Here is a 17483-nt window from a genome sequence, read left to right on the forward strand (position 1 = left end):
TGGGCCTGTGAAATATTCCTTTGTCCCATTTGAGTCTGGCTATCTCTCATCTAAGCTACTTCGGTTCCTCCTTTTTTGRCCTGCTCTTACTTTTTTGGCATGCCACTTCTAACTCGAGCTTTCTGTTCCGATCATATCTCATGAGTGGCTTTGTATTTCCATCTTGCCTTTGAATGCTTCGATCTTGCTTCCGAGTTCTGCATAATTCTACATCTGCCTGTGATAGATTTCTTCGTGTTTTGGCTGTTACGATGTTGTTATTGGTATTAATGCAGGCACCAGTACTCCGTACAGAGTTAAATAGCAAATTCTAATATTGCAAAGTGCAAGTGAAAATCCCTTAACTGTTACTGAGACTTGGTTTTGTCCTTCTAACACTTCCTCATGTTGTGGGCTTTTTTGGGCAGGACACTCKGACCCTAGATCTGATGGTTCTGAACTGATCGCTGTGTGCAAACACAGGTGTGTTATGTGTCCTGCTGTTAAGTGCTTGAATAGCTGCTCTCTGTTTCTGAGCTGATAGAGTGTGTCAGTGCTGTAACTTGCAACGTTAGCGCACGGCTCTTTCTGTTGTATGGTAGCAGTGTTTCTGTGAGCCCTTCCCTCCCATCAGGCTGACATGGTATGTCAGCGTGCTGCTGTGACCCTGCTGACAGGTAGTTTCTGCAGCTGCCTGTAACCACACGTTTCCGTGATCGCTGAGTGATCAAGCCTGTGGGAGCCTGTTAGGATTTTTGGCATAATTCACTGCTGAAATTGTAAACTCTGATTGTTTTCCATCAAAACTGAAATTCCATTCATTTGACATTCAAGTTCAGCTGTCGTCTAAATTAGCACAAGCTGTACCCTTGATCCAGGGTTGAAATTAGTTCTTTTTAACTCGCAGTGCTCCTTCGGTTTTACTAGCTTGTCCCTTACCTACTTCTCATTAGCTGCGTCCTCCACAACTCCTGTAGGCAAACCATCTAGCCCCCCAGTGAGGAAAGGAGCTCCTTTATGGATTTGATGGGTCACGACCAGAGGAAATGAAGGTTTCGGAGGCAGTGGTCTACAAACTTTTCCCCATGTCCCACGCAGTGCCACCCCAGTTGGGCCACACCAGGAACAGGATCGGGGAACTGAACCAAATTTAGAAGAAACATCTTAACCAGGYTGGAAGGACACTTATGTTTAACTCTGTTCCTGTTGATTTCAGAAGCAGCAAAATGTGTTTCCTGTTCAGTTGGGCTCTGACTTTATGTAAACCACTTAGCTTTTGGAAGAGAAGATACTAAGGTGCACAAATGAAGAGAAGACGAAGGAAAAAATGATTCTCAAAGGGAGTTTAATGAAAGTCTTTCCTTTTTTCTTTTTTACATGAGTGGTTGCCATGTTTAGGTAACAAATAGGATTGTCATAGGAATGAAAAATCAAATCTTCTACCCCAGGAATCCTAAAAATGTTGCTATGTACAGAGATTTACAATTATATGCAAGAGCTTATTGTTCATTCTGGACTCCAAAACTAGATCCCACAGGTGAAAAAGTCCACACCACAGCTAGTGCAGGATTTGTCCCTCCTGTACCTTTTCCAAAGTTCTGTAAACTTCACTTTCAAAGTGATAGCTCTTCCAAGGATGAGAAACTCTCTTCACCTGAAATCTTGCTGCTGCATATAGCACAGCCTAAACAATTTAATTTTATTCCTTTTCTTTTGGGGCAGGTGAGAAGTCAGGCAACATAGGTCAGATGTGCAAATGTGTGTTTAGGTTTCTGTTTTCTCTTGGAATTGGATGAAATGATGGTACAAAGGTGTAAAAAAATTACTGATCAATCAGATGTTAAGCATCTAATAACTTTGGGATTTGTATAGAAATTCTTTATTTATGTTTCATGAATTTTCTTACAAATATTTTATGGCTCTCACTGAAGTTTCTGTCATTTTCAAGATTATTTGACAATTAAGTTTTCCTGCTTTGCAGGCACTATGGTTCAAGCTGCTGATCCTCTGGAACTTCCATGTATTCAGTGGGAACTCCCATGTATTCAATGGGAACTACAGCTACCCAGTTTCTCTTTAAAAAAGAATTAGAAACTTTGAGGAACTCTAGACTAGAGCATCGTTATCTCTAACTTAATGTTCAGTCAAATGACCACTAAGAGCATTTCTAAGATGCACATACCACTAAATGAATTGGAACTTGGTATCGGAAAGGTGCGTTAGCAGCAGGGCTTTGCTGCTTTACTTTCCAGTCCGACTCTACGCTGATGCTTTGCAATGAGGAAAATTGCTCTCAGGTGATGGGACTGGAGGGTATTTTAACAAAGCGCGTGGGCATACGCCCATGTCACTAATGACTGAAAGCAAGCCTACGTTTGCCGTAAGATGCCCTGCGTAACACGGACTGTTGGTCATAGTCCTTTTGATGGTTCACACGCCTGAGCCTAGAAACCGCACGAACAGAYGTCCATATTGTCCAGCTCAAGCAGACAGGTGAGAGACAGTGTGAAGGCAGAAATTCCCTGTGTGCCCTAGAGCAGTCCTCCAAAGTCAAAATTAAGGTGTGATGACAACACGCAGCTTAGACTGTTGCTGCCACCATCGAGTCTGTTTGGCAAGTAAATAGAAGACCTGAGTCTCCCACACTGCTCCTTACGCAAGTGCGGAAAATCCACAATAATAAACTGTGACGTAACCCTCTTTCAGGTGCCGGACTGTATGAGAAAGAGTTAACCACCTAAATCTATTAAGTCACAAATATGTTATCAAGAGCAGGTGACTGGTAGCAGCAATTCTACATTGTAAGCAGCATTGTTTATATGTGTTCTTAACTGGGGTCGTGGTACACCCAAGGTTTATATGAGAGCAGGCTTAGCTTTTTAATTAGTGAAAGAAGCATCCCTTAGGACCAAAACAAAGCAAGAGCCTTGAAATCATCCTCATTTTATATTATACAGACTTTCTATATTCATCGGTACACAAGCAATTGCTAAACAGGTCCTCACTACATTTACTTACAATTCAAAACAAGGTGGTTATTATGCAAACAGCGTAGCTTTGGGAAGGCACCTCCAAGGCGAGCTTAACTCTGTCCTGTTCGGCTCCTCTTGTCTAAGCCTTATAGGTCTGTAAATGTTCATGTTGTTATAAGGAACCATGGCGGTATTGTAGTGGGGCTGATAGTAGTTAGCCGGGATGGTGTTCTGCAGTGGCGGTAGTGTGAATGAGAGATAGTTGTGGAAGGAGTTAACTCTACGGAGAGGAGACTGGGGGGTGAAGTTGCTGCCGAATAAGGGAGTTCTTGGACTTTGCGTGGTCCGATGGATGCTGCCAGCCGAGAGGCTGCTGAAGGTATCCGAAAGGGTGTTGGCGCTTCCCGGGCTGCTATCAGGGGGGCTGAGCTGGGGGATCCAGGCCTTGCTGAGCAGGAAGCGCACAGTGCAGGTCGGAGACTTGGGTCCCATCACCGGCTTCGACAGCGCGTACAGGTAGCGAAACTCCTCGTCAAACAGCTCGACCACTTGGCCGGTGAACTTGGAGAGAAGGTTGCGGTGGACCTGGCCACACAACCACGTGAAACTGGAAGGAAAGACGGGGTAAGGGTTAGTATTAGCTTCAGCCGTTAGGAACTGGAGATCCCAGCAGAGATGGTGCAAAAAGCCTGTGTGTTTTACAGCCAAAGCTTATTGTCCAAACAGAGGATGAAGATGGTGTCGCAGCTGAATTTCAGGTCAGTTCCCATCAGTGCTCTCTCTCTCTTTGATTTGGATCAAGCTTTGTTATTGCAGCTGCCTCTAAAACTGTCAAGAAATCTTGTAACATTATATAACCTTGTGAAGGGAGTGGTGAAAACCAAGATCCAGATCCACCGGAGGACTACATGGTGGTACCTTCAGTACCTAAAGTTTAGGTGTCTGTTCCCTGGAAAGGAGTTTAGACCCCTGTATTAGGTACTTATCTTCCATGTACCATGCTTAAATTAAGGTCTTACCATGCAAACACATAAATTGTATTTTCCCTGCAGATTGCCATACCAGTTTGTAAATCTTCTCTACCCAATACTGACATTAGAAAGAACAGCAAAAATTACCATCCTGTGTCTGTTTTCTTCATCTGAGTTGGTCAAGAGAAGCCCACAAAAACCTCACCCTCTCTGTCATATCCCACCCCTGCAAAACAACCCCCCACACTTGGTTTTACATGTGTTGGACAAATGCTCATTTTCGTCACTAGAGAGATAATGAAATGTATAAATATTTCCTACAGCCTTTAAAAAAAATAAAAATACTACTTTACTATAAGACAAAAACACTGCAATATTCTGATAATCTAGAGACACACCTTAGACTATCCCATGGTTTCTACATGATTTTTCTCTTACATTCTTCACTAGTCCCCTTGGCAAACATGAATTTCATCCCAGTTTGTGCTTTTCTACACAACCACATGCTGGCTTGATTCTGCTGTGCAGCCTGCCTCGTGCGAGCACCAGCCACCAAAGGAGCACAGCCTGGAGAATGAAACGTAGTCGCTCCCCGAGCTGGCCGGGGCTTGAGCCGTGCGGCGAGACCACGGAGCAGCGCTGGAGCTCAACCCAAGGTTATTCGGGGTTGGCCCAACGCTGTCCCAGTTATTCCCGTGTGACTTTATTAGCTCTGCTGGATTTGCACAAGGATTGCTGACAGCCAGATTTGGCTGGAGGTGTGCGCGCTTTAGAGCTGCCTCCTGTCATGTTTTGACAAATCTGTGAAAACCAGTGGGCCTGACAGCCTCAGCTGACACGAGCAGAATAAAGACGCACCAGCTGAATCTGCCGGTTCAGGGCATTTTTGTAGAGGGTTAGGTTTTGGACAGAAGTTTTTATACTGTTGCTTCAGGAGTGGGGAGGAGAGGTGTGACGTAGTGACTAGTTCAGTGACACTGGGCAACAGTATAATATGTATTGTRCATTCTACGATTGGACAGTAAAATATACAGCAAGCGTTACTAAAATATTGGTACCTCTCATCCACTTTGTTCAAATCATTCTAAATATGGACAAGACCTCAGGAGAGGAGGTAGACAGAGCAACAAGCTAATTCCTCGCTGTTCTGGCAGCGTCTGCTGAGCTAACTTGACATTGCATTTATCCACTAAGCAGCACTCCGTCAACCTTCGCGCATCTTTTTTTAACTGCTAAGCAGATTAGAAGTCAGATGCTCTTCTGAGATAGCCACATTTAAGGTTACAAACTTGTTAAAGAGCTGAGGCCTGGGATGACAGATTTATATTTTAGGTACAATAGATATGCGGTTCTAATTTAGAAGAGAGTTTACAGAGAAATAAAAAACAAAATACATATTTATAAGCTGCTTTTAAAAAAACAGCAAACTCAGAGCAAAAATACTCTTGGCCAAATTCTGATAATATTACTCCCATGTGTTACTCCAGGTGTAACTCCCTGGAGTACCTGGCAGAGATTTGTTTGTGGCTAATCTGCCTTATCCGTAACCCTTCTAAGTACAGAAAGTCAGAGCCAATTCAGAGCCCCAAGTTCATGGAAGTTTCTCCATGGACTGATGGCAAACAGGTCAGCCATAAATTAACAAGGCAAGTGAGACCTGTGTAATTTCAGACAAATGTTTGTGCACTCCACCTAACAAGTCAGAGCAGTATATGGTCTATGCACTTAGCTGAAAAACAAGGCAAAACTTTTATGAAGCCCTAACAGGTTTTTCACTGGCTTCATTCTAAGAGGAAACTCCCTGTACAGGTATTAGGTCTTGTTTTAGGTCAATAGTTTATAATTCTGAGTGCTCTTGGCTCTGTGGGAAAGGCTCAGAAAAAGGCTCCACTTTTCATTACAACCGTTTGTCCAGACGGATCGTATCCTACCACGCCTGCTGGAGCTGAAGCACGTTAGGCAGAAGAGAAAGCACAAAGAGACACGGCCCAACCTGGGGCCAAGGCACAAGTATCACACAGTCAGTCACTGGCAGATATTTCTCAGAAGTCTTTCCAGGGTTTTGCCTCAAAAACCATGCTCCGTTCCTGACTGTCTCACTTAAGGTCATCTGAATCAAAACCCACCTCTCCTCTTTGATCTGCATTTGCACCGGCTTCATTTTCTCTGACCGGCCCTTCTGTGTTACTCCAGCTGCAGTTTGCTAGTGACCCCTCCGAGCTCTCGTTCCTTGTAGTCACAGCACTGCAGTAATGTACAGCTTTGCACAAAATGCATTTAACCTATAATGGGAAGCCTGGGGTTCTCAGCTGAGCTCAGGTTTGATGTCTGAACTAACCAACGCGACGGTGTTGCCTGCTAGTGGGACAACCTCCGTGTGAGAAACCTGCTGCAGCTTAGCCGACGCTCTCCGCAGAGGGACTTACGTCTGGGGCTGGCTTTGGCTCTGAAGAGGCTTTCCAAGGGTGGCAGCCAGGAGGGTGCTCCATCACCCCTGAGGATTAAGGTCTGTGTTTGCCCCCGTGTCACTCTGCCACCTCAGCAAAAGCCAGGGAGCGAATGGGACTACAAACCCCTGGGGGCGACGGTCAGGAGCGGACGTTAGCCCAGCGCAAGGGGATGGTCGCACTGCTCCCGACTCTAGGGCTTTCTGCCCGAGGAGAGAGCGCTGGGGTCTGGCGGTTTCATTTTGCCTCTTTTAGCAGCACTGAGTTCGCACACAATCTAACCTCAAATTTCATTAAAAAAAAAAAAAAAACCCCAACAGTTATCATAAGATGGCATAGATAAAGACACCAAAAAAATCCTACATCCCGCATCACAGACGTAGACAATAAAAATTAAGGGGAAAAACTACATCTTAAAGCACTTTTAAAGGTCTGTGCTCATACAAACACACAGCTGAAAAGGCCCCTGGAAATGCCCCAGCCCCAGGGTGCTGCGCGAGGCACGACCAAGCACACGCATGCTGATCCAAGCGATGGCTCTTTAATATGTTTTTAGAAACAACTCCAGAGCAGGAGATCCCACAGACTCGCTGGTGGGTCCTTTGCCCCCAGCAGTTACTGGTGGCCAACTTCAGTCCTCTTTGTTGTCTATAAGGCAAATAATAAATAGATTTTGTCCCCGAACACTGTGGCTACAGCCAGTGACTCATGGCCCCTTTGAGGGCAGGATGTACTGCAGGGCTATTTTATTTCCTCAGCCCACTCCCCTCATTGATATAAAGCCAACCGGAGCACAGCACTAAGATGAAATATGCTTCTGTATTAGTTTTGAGAGCTATTCAAATACAATTTCTAATAAATACAGTGCAGAAGAGTCTGTTTTACTCAAAGTTAAAATCATTCTTGTTTATACCTGCAGAAGTTGGTGAATAAGATTTTAGGGATAAAAGAAAACTTTCAACTGAATAAAGTGAGAGCTATCAAGCCCACAAAAATGCCACGTGGTGAGAGGCAGCTATAACCCAGCTGAATCCCCAAGCCAGTGCTGAGCATGAAGTTAAATAGGGTAGAGATTTGTTTCTCACCACCCTCTCTGCTTGCTTGCTGAACAGGAGGTTATGTAGTTAGATAAGTCTCTTGGGGTCAGAAGATCCTGCAACAGCACTAGAGAATGACAGAAGTGACTGCACAGGACTTTGAGGGTTGTTTTTCTTTCTTTCTTTCTTTCTTTTTTTTTTAATAAGAGTGAAAAGAGATGCCAAAGGAAGTTTCTTGGCTAAAGAAAATGTCTTGTTCTGCCCCTCTCCTCCCACACGACCTTCACTTCTTCCACTCCATATATAAATCTGATGTTGCATTTTGGTGAGGGTTTAAAAGAAAACCGAAAGCTGAGAGCACAACAGTAACACAGAGCGGCCAATAAAATCCACTCTGTGTGTTCACTCATTTTTGTTCAATGGTTCATTTGGGAACTGAATTTGGGTTCTGAATGACACAGTTCGTTTGTTAAGCTCATCTCTGTAGCCATGAGACTTAGGAACTTTATTTGATCCAAGCTCCGAGTCTCAAGTCTGGCGATTTTGGATCTTAATTAAAATCCCAGCTGTTGCATTGCTACATCTTGAACCTGAAATAATTAGAGCAGCACAAAAATGGAGAGTATATCAGATGTTGCAGATGTGGCTTACAAAAAAAGGGTACAACAGTTACATAGACACTTCCTATCTGTTAAAGAAACACAAGAAAAAAACAGGAAGTCTCCAGAGTATTTCTGTTTTCCCTTTAATCACTAAACTTGTCATATGGAGAACAAATCTTTAGATAAGCTGAGTGACATATGCTACATTAAGGGATYCTGAGGGAGATGGAAATGTATCATGGCTCATGATAGCATCTGAGGACCGAAACAATGAGGAAAGCATAATATTAAAAGAAGATATACACACTTCTAGTTCTGTTCCAGGCTGCACCGGCAAAGTTGTTTGCCTCAGTCCTGAACACTTAAATCAAATGCCACGTTCTGTAAAGATCTCACATAAGCTTTTGAACCAGTTAGTTAGAAAACATGTTAAATGGATTGTTGAAAAATGGTATATACTTGAAAGCACGGGAGTTTTTTGTTCCCCCCAAATTTTCAGCTGTACAAAAGCTTTCCTTGGCACTTTCTTTGTGAAGTAACATCAAAAACAATAAAAGGGCCCACAGACATGAACTGCAATGGCTGATCTCACCTGTAAGATCCAGAGAGCACATATCTCCAGTCAGAAATAAGAAATTTTTCTTGTATTTGTCCTGCAAATTTTCTGCCTGATTTGGCACAGTAAACCTCTCCAGTAACACTGCGGACTGAAATATTCTGGTAAAGAAAAAAATAATAGTTAATACAAGCAGAATTAATTACATCTTTTAATTAAAAATCAGAAGGAAAGGGCCCTTTTCCCCTAAAACCCCTAGCTCTTCACTTCTTCCTACTGTTACAATATCTTCATGAATTTTCTAATGCTGCATTTGAAGGTTTGGGGATAGCAGAAACCTAGTGAAGCCTTCTCACCTGATAGTGTTAATTATTTCAATCAGGATATAAACCTGCATGGAAACTCGCACAGACAGAGCTGTGCTGTTAGCCGGTGACTGATGCTACACCTACCGAAGTGAGAGATACGTGTCCAAAACCGAGATCAGTCTGTCACCTTCACTGACATCCCAGCAAAAATTTGCACTAGATGCGACCCTGATTGTTTTATGTTGCCTGTTGTACAATACAGTAGGGCAAAACCCCTGTTCCTCTCATCCTGGGCCTGCACGGACGTTCTGCGCTTCTGGTGAAATCTATACGGACGGCATCGCTGCAGCACAAAATGTAAGGACACGCGCGAACTGAGAAGCAGGTCGATTTAGCCCCTTGCTACGCTCTGCGCTGTTGTAGCTTGCCTGCTCCTTGCACCCGAGCACGCTCGTTCAAAGCCGGGTGAGGTACCCAGACGTTGCGCTGCCATCTGCTGCGCTCGCGTATCCTGCGTAGGAGCAAGGCCTCCGTAAATGAGCGGCACCGAGGAGTCGGCTCACATGGTTCTGAAACCTGCGCATTGTAGCAGCAGGCCCGCGATAAATAGCACAGGCCCGTTCTTTCTAGGGACTGGGGGTTTGCAGACACTCAGACGCTGTTACGAGAACGCCTTACTAAGTTCAGTTTCCTTGTACGCGTGGGGTGGCAGTCAGCTGTTGAAACACAGGTGTCTGGTGCATTTAAAATGCCTTCGGTCTCCTGCCTACCCTCCCGCTGCCGTTCCTGCAGGCTGCAGTCACTGCGGGGTATCAGTCACCCTGTGGGGATGTCGTAGGTACCGCGCGGCGTCTGAAACGGTCCCTGGGAGGCTATTTTTAAGGTCATTACTTTATTCAGTTTCTTCTGGCAGAGATGAAGATGGACTAAGCTAACAGCCAGATACCAGCTACATGAGAGGCATTATCTTTAAAATAAAGCTTTAATAACATAGTTTTATCATGTTTCATACAAACACCCAAGGAACTCAGCTAAAACCATGAAGCTGAATATCAAGAGCAGCAAACAAGCAAGTCAGTGGCAGCAGAATTCGCCCCCCCAGGCCAAACCGACCCCCCTAATTCAGCCATTGTGGCAGCCAAGGTGTTTTCACACAGAAGAGTTTTGGGTGCAGCTCCGGCTGCAGCCAGACCACGGCTCCTGCGTAGCTGTTAAAGAGAAGCAGTTGATATGCTTATGTTACACACCTCTACTGGCATCTTAAGCTTTGTTTTAAGGCTTTAGGGCCCAGGTTAGTTTCATTTAAGCTTAAGCACCTAATGGAAATAGCTCAGCTTCCTATATCATTCATAGAAAAATGTGGGCATCTTCAGCGGGGTATTAGGTAAGTTAACGCTACTTCTGGATGTCTTTCTCCCTTTTGATTGCAAGGTGGGATACTCTAGCATAACTGTGCCTCTAACCCAAAGTGCCTCAAGTTCGGCAGGTGAATGCCAGCCCCAGGTTTTCCCAGAGCCCCGGTACCTTGAAGAGATCCTCAGCAATCTGCAGCTTGTCACACATCTCGGAGAAGAGCTTTATACTGCCATGATCGAGCAGCAGGTAGACTAACACCATGCGCTTGTTGGCTGCCTCCAGGAGGTCGCAGAGAATCTCGGTGTCCGTGAACACGTCCATGACAATAGCCAGCACCTGGGGGGGAGCAGAGGCCTSAGCAGAGCAAATTCGCATAACTTACAGTTGCCGGTGAGGCCACTAAAATGTAGTGGGGGGTTTATTTATTTTTAAAAAATTTCCAACAAACACAAGCCTTAGAACATATAGGTGAATATTTCTGTTTTTCTCCGTAAGTGCCTGAATCAGTAAGATTTGTTGCTTCACTGTTTTATTGGTCGTATAGACACCAAACCTCCACAACGATTTGTAAACTCACTGTTTCAGTTTAAACGCACCCCCACGCCGCCGATCCGCAAATGGCAGCAGAGTGTCAAAGCCTCAGAGCAGCCTGGACCGGGCACAGAAGACCCTCCAGCTACCTAAACGTGCAGACTCCAGACAGCTACGATTCAGAGAACTGTAAATGTGATATAAAATCACCGCCACCCCACTGCCCCTGGGCTCAGCATTGGGGCACGGATTCACCCTGCCTGCCTAAGGCACCGGTCTCCGTAGATTCCTGCTGTTGTCCACGGAAAGGGCCATCTCCCCAGGGCAACTCAGCCCAGCTAATACCTGACTTCCTTCAGAAGGTGCACGTTCTTCTCACCAGTTGCTCCCAGTTTGTATTTCTGCCTCTGACCTTTCTCTCCTAACTGCAGTGCTTCTCATTTGCTTTGACTGAATTTCATTTTACGATTTGGACCTATTTCACCAACGTTTTAAGTCTACAGTACTTTCTACTCGCCAGTGCTTTGCAGTTTGATGCCATCCACAAACGTATTCTTTAGTCCATTGTTTAAGCTGTTAATGGATATATCAAATATTGCAGTATCTAGGATAGACCCTTGTGAGATACTATTTAATAAATCCTGCCATTGAAAAATTCTACTCAAAGAGCAGTTGCCAAAGGTTTGCTGTCTATCAATCAGTGTTATTCTAGCAACCTCTTGCAGTGTAAATTAGTTTGCTAAGAGGGTCGTGCGAGACTGGGTCAAGAACTGCAGACTTATATTACTCTTCCCATTTTTTCCCCTACAGATGTTCTCCTCTCAAGATGGAAAATTGGATTGGATTGACGCATCAACTGATGCTTATCTTACTATTCTCCCGGTATTTCTTTTGTTAGTGTATCTTTCCAAGGCCTTGAACTTAAACCCACTGATCTGTAACTCCCCTGGTGTGCCGAGCACGTGTAACGTGAAGGGGAACTGCAGAAGGAGGTTCTTCTCCTCTGCTGTTAGGCGCAGCAGCAGCAGCAGCCCCAGCGCTTGCCCTTGCAGCAGAACAGTAAAGCAAAGACACRAGGCCCGGAGGACGGCACGGCCGGCGCCCCACAGCTCTCCCGCTCTCACGTCTTGCCTTTCTCTAGCCAGCAGCGATTTGAGATTAAGGTTTTGAACAAGGAATAACAAACCTGTTTTGTCTAACTGAGATAAAAACAAGAGGCATTATTAGTGATTACAATGTTTGAAAGCAAGGTTTCAAAGAAATCGATCAATAAAGCACAGTCTCTTCCCGGCAGTGTAACCCTGTCCCCGGCGGTCCCTCGGGGGCTCCCACTCCCCCCCAAGGCTGAGGGTGCACTCCAGCAAGCGGCTTTACTTATAGAAATTCCAGAAAATCGCCCCCTGCTGCAGATGCGGCTCCCCGCTTTGACCTTTTAAAAAGTCCTTGGGGGCTTTATGGTCGCCACTGACTTGCCGGGAATCCCCAAATTTCCCTTGCAGGGCAGTAGCCGTGACGGTTTTGTTTCCGACCGTTCAGCTGCGAAATGGCTAAAGGAGTCTCAGGTTCATACAAGGGCAAAACGCCCCAATGATGATGAGCAGAGTCCTGAAATGTCTTTTTTTTTTTCCCAAGGGAAAAAAAGAGTTGTGGCTACTGCACCAGAATACACGTCACATAAGTGTTTTGTCACCTGTCGGCTGTTCACCTTTCGGTTTCCCAGCTCCTGGGCAGCCTGACCTGCTACAAGACCCTTTCCCTGGCGCCTCTGTCACCTCTTGGCTGTCATTTACACAAGCCACGTTACGCTGCGGAGTTTCTGTTGGAGCCCACAGGACGTTTGAGTGTCGCTGACAACATGCTAGGGATGAAAGGACTTTTTCCTAAATAATTTCAGTCCTCCAGGGACGCCTCCTGGTGCAGCAGTGCTGCCTCTGTCCCCTGTAAAGATATATATATACACACACACACAGGGAATGTGCTTTTTTTTTTAAGTCACTAAAGCAAAAAAGGTATCGCTGTGAGTACAAAAAAAGCACTGCACTCGCTCCGTAATGGCCTCTCTAAAGCCACTGGCCCAGCGCAAAGCTACGCTGCAGCGTACCGGGCCGGCTTTAGTCAAAGACCGTGTCTACCRCCACTTTTAAAAGCAGGGTGGCAAATAAATGCAGAGGGAACACGAATTTTCTCTTCGTACCTGAGTGGTCTTGTTGATGTACCGGCGTATGATGTCTCTGATGTTGCTGTTCTTCTCTGTTTGGAAATAGACAGTGGCAGTGGATTTTTCCTTTAAATAGGGCTTTTCTGCGGTAATCCATGTGTGCAGTAGAGCTGGTTCACTGCTGTCAGAAATGGTTGGGAAGTAGGTCCCCGACGCGAGAGATCCAGCATCGTTCTGCTTGGGTCCAGCTGCCCTGTCGGCGGGAGATTCACAGCCGTAATAAGACTCCTTGGCATTTTCCCTGATGTACTGGGCTTCCACGGAGGAGAGGAAATCCACCTCTCCTTCTTTGTCCAAGGCTTCGAGATAAGAGTCTGTCCCACCATCCAAGAAGGCGTCCGTGGCCAGTCTTACACTTTCGTTGTGGCTGAAATCCGCTTTTGTCAACTTAAAGGAATGGTTCTTGATATCCTCCAGCCTTTTCCTTATCTTGCCCATATGTCTCGAGTGGCTCATGGTCCTTAGTCTCAGCAGCCGATCYGTAGGGTGGCTACCGTACATATGCGCTGTGCAGGCAACACAACCCTCCTTCACGTTCAGAGGCTGCATTCTGGCGTAAATTCACTTCGGCTGAAGGAATTAATTACGAATAAAAATAAAGAGATCTTAGTACCTCGGGCAAATTCACACTCTCTGATTTTGTTGGTGCAATTATCTTCAAAAAAAAAACCAAAAAAACAAAAAAACCCAACCAACCGAATGCGCTCGCTTCTCAGATGTTCTTCAGCAACAATCTGTTTCCAGATGGGACACAGAGCAAAGTTGATTAGATTGCTTATCTGAGAGGCACCCACCTTTGCCCAAGGGCACACGGAGGATTCAAGTCCGATTAGCAGGGCTGTCTGATTCGGTTCRCTCTGCCTTCCCGGCGCATTCTGTGAAAGGCGCGAGCGAGGAGAGTGCTCAACCCGAAGCAGGTAGGCTTCCAAGCATCGTTGCACAATCTTCAAAACAGCTCGAGGCTTCTYGGTCTTCCTATAGTGTTCGTTACGGAGCAAAAACAACTCTGATGTTTAACTGGGACAAAGACACCAGTCATGGTCGTAACTTCAGAACGGCAAAAAGGGTCAGGGACTCTTCTCCGTACCTACATCCTGCCAGGCGAGCGTAAAAATAGACTGAAATTCGTCACTGTGTCCCGTTCATAGTATGTTGCTATTACCATAGACAATGCACTCATTTATTTCTTTAAAGCTTTGTGACTATGCCATCCTATTAAAAGAAATAAATACCCTTTCCCAAACACCCTGAATATTATGCGGAGGGAGGGTTGTGAGCCAGCCTCAAAGCATCAGAAATACAAACACTCATCATTTGATTGTGCACATTTAGTGCTGTTTGGATTTTTTTTTTCTTAAGCTGCAGCTTCTGGAGTCACGTTGTCACACTGGAAGCTCAGCTGCTGTGTCATTATACAGACTAAGGCCCACATTCTCCGCAGGGGCAAGAAGCGAAATACCTGTGGGGAGCTAGGCCGACTGGTATGACCGCACAGAGATGAGTTAAGACAGGGTGTGAACGTACCACGCATTAGGTATTCCATAAATGCTTGTACGCATGCTTTTATGCGGAGGCACGTGTGACACAGTTTTATCACACAGGTAGAGTTTACCATCAGCTTTGCAAGTCTGCTCCACGCTAGGTACAGGCACCCAAAGTGCTACAGTTCTTGAGGGAACTGTAGAGCTTCGCAGAACAAGTTGGAGCATAAATGCTGGTCTTACCTCTCGTACAGGGGTTAAGGGCAGCTAAGTGCATGCGTGAGCTGCGACTTGTATCGCTCCTACCAACGTGCTCTGGAACAAAGACGTTTTCAGGGCCGTATGATCTGTTAAGAGTAGCACAGACCTACTTTTCAAGATAGACACAACCCCAGATTCTATACCCAATGGGTCTGCCTTGCGGAAGAAAGTAATTATATGCTAGTATGACATAAAAATATATATTAAAGTAGGGAGGAATATGACATAGTTCAGATTTTAAACCGAGGGCAATGAAAGGTAGGAAACACCCACCTCAAGGAGCCAAAGGAGAGGTGACACCTGGAACCCTTTCCTGACCCAGACACCCCACCATGTCCCAGCCACCACGGCACAGYTGGAGATGTGGTTTTAAAAACTACCCCCGCCCTTCCCCTCCACCCCCAACATCCGCCTGCAGCTGTGTCAGACACAGCAAAAAGTCATTAATTATCTGGTGACCTGCTAAGCGCAATTACGCTGAAAACGATGCCGCATAATTAATGTGACGTGCAAGATTGCGCCCTGCCAACGCCAACGAGGGCCTCCCCGCGCCCAGCAACGCTGTCACGGGAGACTTCGCGCTGGGCTGGGCGCTCACCCCCGCGGCGGGGGCCAGCGCTGTCACCGGGGGTCCCACACACTCACCCCGGGGTCCTGCACCACCACCCTGGGGCCCCACAGTGTCACCCCGGGGTCCTGCACCATCACCATGGGGCCTCACAGTCGCTCTGGGGTCCCACACAGTCACCCGGAGAGGCACCATGGGGTCCCACACTGTCCTTCAGCCCCACATGGTCACCTCAGGGGTCCCACAGTGTCACCTCGGGGTCCTACACTGTCATTTTGGGATCCCACACAGGCACTCCGGGGCCCCACAGTGTCACCCCGGGGTCCTGCACCATCACCATGGGGCCTCACAGTCACCCTGGGGTCCCACGTGGTCACCCAGCGAGGCACCCTGGGGTCCCACACTGTGCTTCAGCCCCACATGGTCACCTCGGAGGTCCCACAGAGCCACCGCATGGTCACCCCGGGGCCCTGCGCGGTCACCACAGGCTCCCAGAGAGCCGCCCCGGCGACCCACCGCCACCCCGCGGCCCCGCACTGTCCTTCTCGGGGTCCCACAGCCACCCCGCGGCCCCGCAGCGTCGCGCCGGGGTCACTCACGGCCACCCCGCGCCGCCCCCGCGGCCCCCGCGGGTCCCTCCGGCACGGAGCTCGTCAGAGCGGCCGCAGGAAGGGCCCGCGCGGCGCCTCCACAACGACTCGCACCGGCGGAGCCGGGCCGCCGGGGCGGCTTCCATAAGCAGCGCGGGGAAAAGGTTTTCAGCCGCCTCGTTAGCGCAGTAGGTAGCGCGTCAGTCTCATAATCTGAAGGTCGTGAGTTCGATCCTCACACGGGGCAAAGGCCGGCGACTCTTTTCTTGGCCTGCGCGCCCCGCGTTGCCCGAAGGGCTGCTGGTGCCCGGGGTGCCCTTAACGCCGTGGAAACGGGACAACAGAGCACAACCCACCGCGGAACCGCGCGTTTTAACCGTCGTTGTTGTGGTTTATTAAGATGTAGTTTCAGGGCAAGGGGCTTCGTTTTCTGCTTGTGGGATCACAGAAACACTTGCTACGTCCTGTATTGTTTTAGAAACGTGCTTTGGCACAGGTTTTCTGAATCCAAGCTGTCCGCTAGCTTTTTTCAGCGTTTGGGCATAGAGAGAGATCGCTTTCATTTCCACAGCGGGCTCTTGAGTAAAACAAGCACACAGGCAGGCRCCCGAGATGTGAGAGCATTTCCTCGAACAGCCCCAGCTCTCATGTGCCTGTGACCAGATTAATACCAGACAGAATAATATAAAGTACGACGTAAGCATGAAAGAGCACCAGCTTCCTCTTGCTGCAAACATTCTGGTTTATACACATTTACAACTGTAACATTTTAACAATACATATGGCCCGAGGTGCTAGCCAAAAAATTTGTTTTTCAAAAATATAGAAATAATCACATGTAAACTTCAAGACAACTGCAGTCCTTGCAAAAAGGCACTTTTCTCACCATTTACTTGTTACACATCCCAACAAAGATCTTCGTCTATTGTGTTTTTCTCTTTTTGAAAAGGGAAGATGCATCTTCCCCAGATTCTACTAAGATTTTTCCAAAAGGATCTTTGCTGACATTTCCGTGGTTTCCCTTAAGCTACAAACAACTTCCGGCTGCAGCAGTGGAGGACACTAACAAGCCACCAACCCATGATAATCCGTGATTCCCTGTTGCTCAGAGTGAAGTGAAAAAGTAGTCAGATTCAAATGACTGGGATAACATGGAGAAGCATTGAAGATTTCAGTGCATCAGACTGAAAAACGGACAAATCAAGTCCCAGGTCCTCATACTATTTTACATGGTYGAGCCCACTCCTGTATCAGTGTTGCGGGGAATGGTTCTGACTGATTCATTTTATTTTACTGGGCCTCATTCTTTTTGCTCCAGTAGCACATAATGTTTTACTTTTAGGCCAAAACATTAGCTGTTAAGGGAGTTACATGGCCTGTCCTGACACACAGCCCCGCRATGCCAAGGTCCCATCAACTGTGGTCGCCAGGACTCTCTCTCGTCCACTTGCTGGCACCRTGGGCATGGAGACCACCATTGCCTGAGGTGTGACTCCATTTGCTGGTCCGAACCCACTCACACGTGTCTCACCAGCTGCTGGCACCTTCCAGCACTTGTGCCTGCGATAGAGCGTGAGAAGACACAGAAAGATAGTTAAGTAAAGGA

At 46.9% G+C, this 17483-nt stretch overlaps 1 protein-coding gene and 1 non-coding gene across 2 annotated transcripts; one reads left to right on the top strand and one right to left on the bottom strand.

Moving 5' to 3' along the window:
* Positions 1-1328: 1328 nt before the first annotated feature.
* Positions 1329-15966, bottom strand: FAM83A (family with sequence similarity 83 member A). The gene is made up of 7 exons (XM_026074665.1): positions 15887-15966; positions 14702-14805; positions 13772-14071; positions 12954-13547; positions 10397-10564; positions 8601-8725; positions 1329-3558 (listed from the first exon to the last, which is right to left on the bottom strand). Exons 4-7 carry the CDS (start codon positions 13524-13526, stop codon positions 3018-3020), a joined length of 1407 nt encoding a protein of 468 aa, XP_025930450.1. The 5' UTR covers positions 13527-13547; positions 13772-14071; positions 14702-14805; positions 15887-15966; the 3' UTR covers positions 1329-3017.
* An 85-nt stretch (positions 15967-16051) lies between these two features.
* TRNAM-CAU lies at positions 16052-16124 on the top strand. Its single transcript has one exon. It is a non-coding gene; the product is annotated as a tRNA-Met (tRNA).
* Positions 16125-17483: the final 1359 nt, after the last annotated feature.

This window comes from Apteryx rowi, unplaced genomic scaffold (genome assembly GCF_003343035.1).
Source record: "Apteryx rowi isolate R43461 unplaced genomic scaffold, aptRow1 scaffold_394, whole genome shotgun sequence".
NCBI lineage: Eukaryota > Metazoa > Chordata > Aves > Apterygiformes > Apterygidae > Apteryx > Apteryx rowi.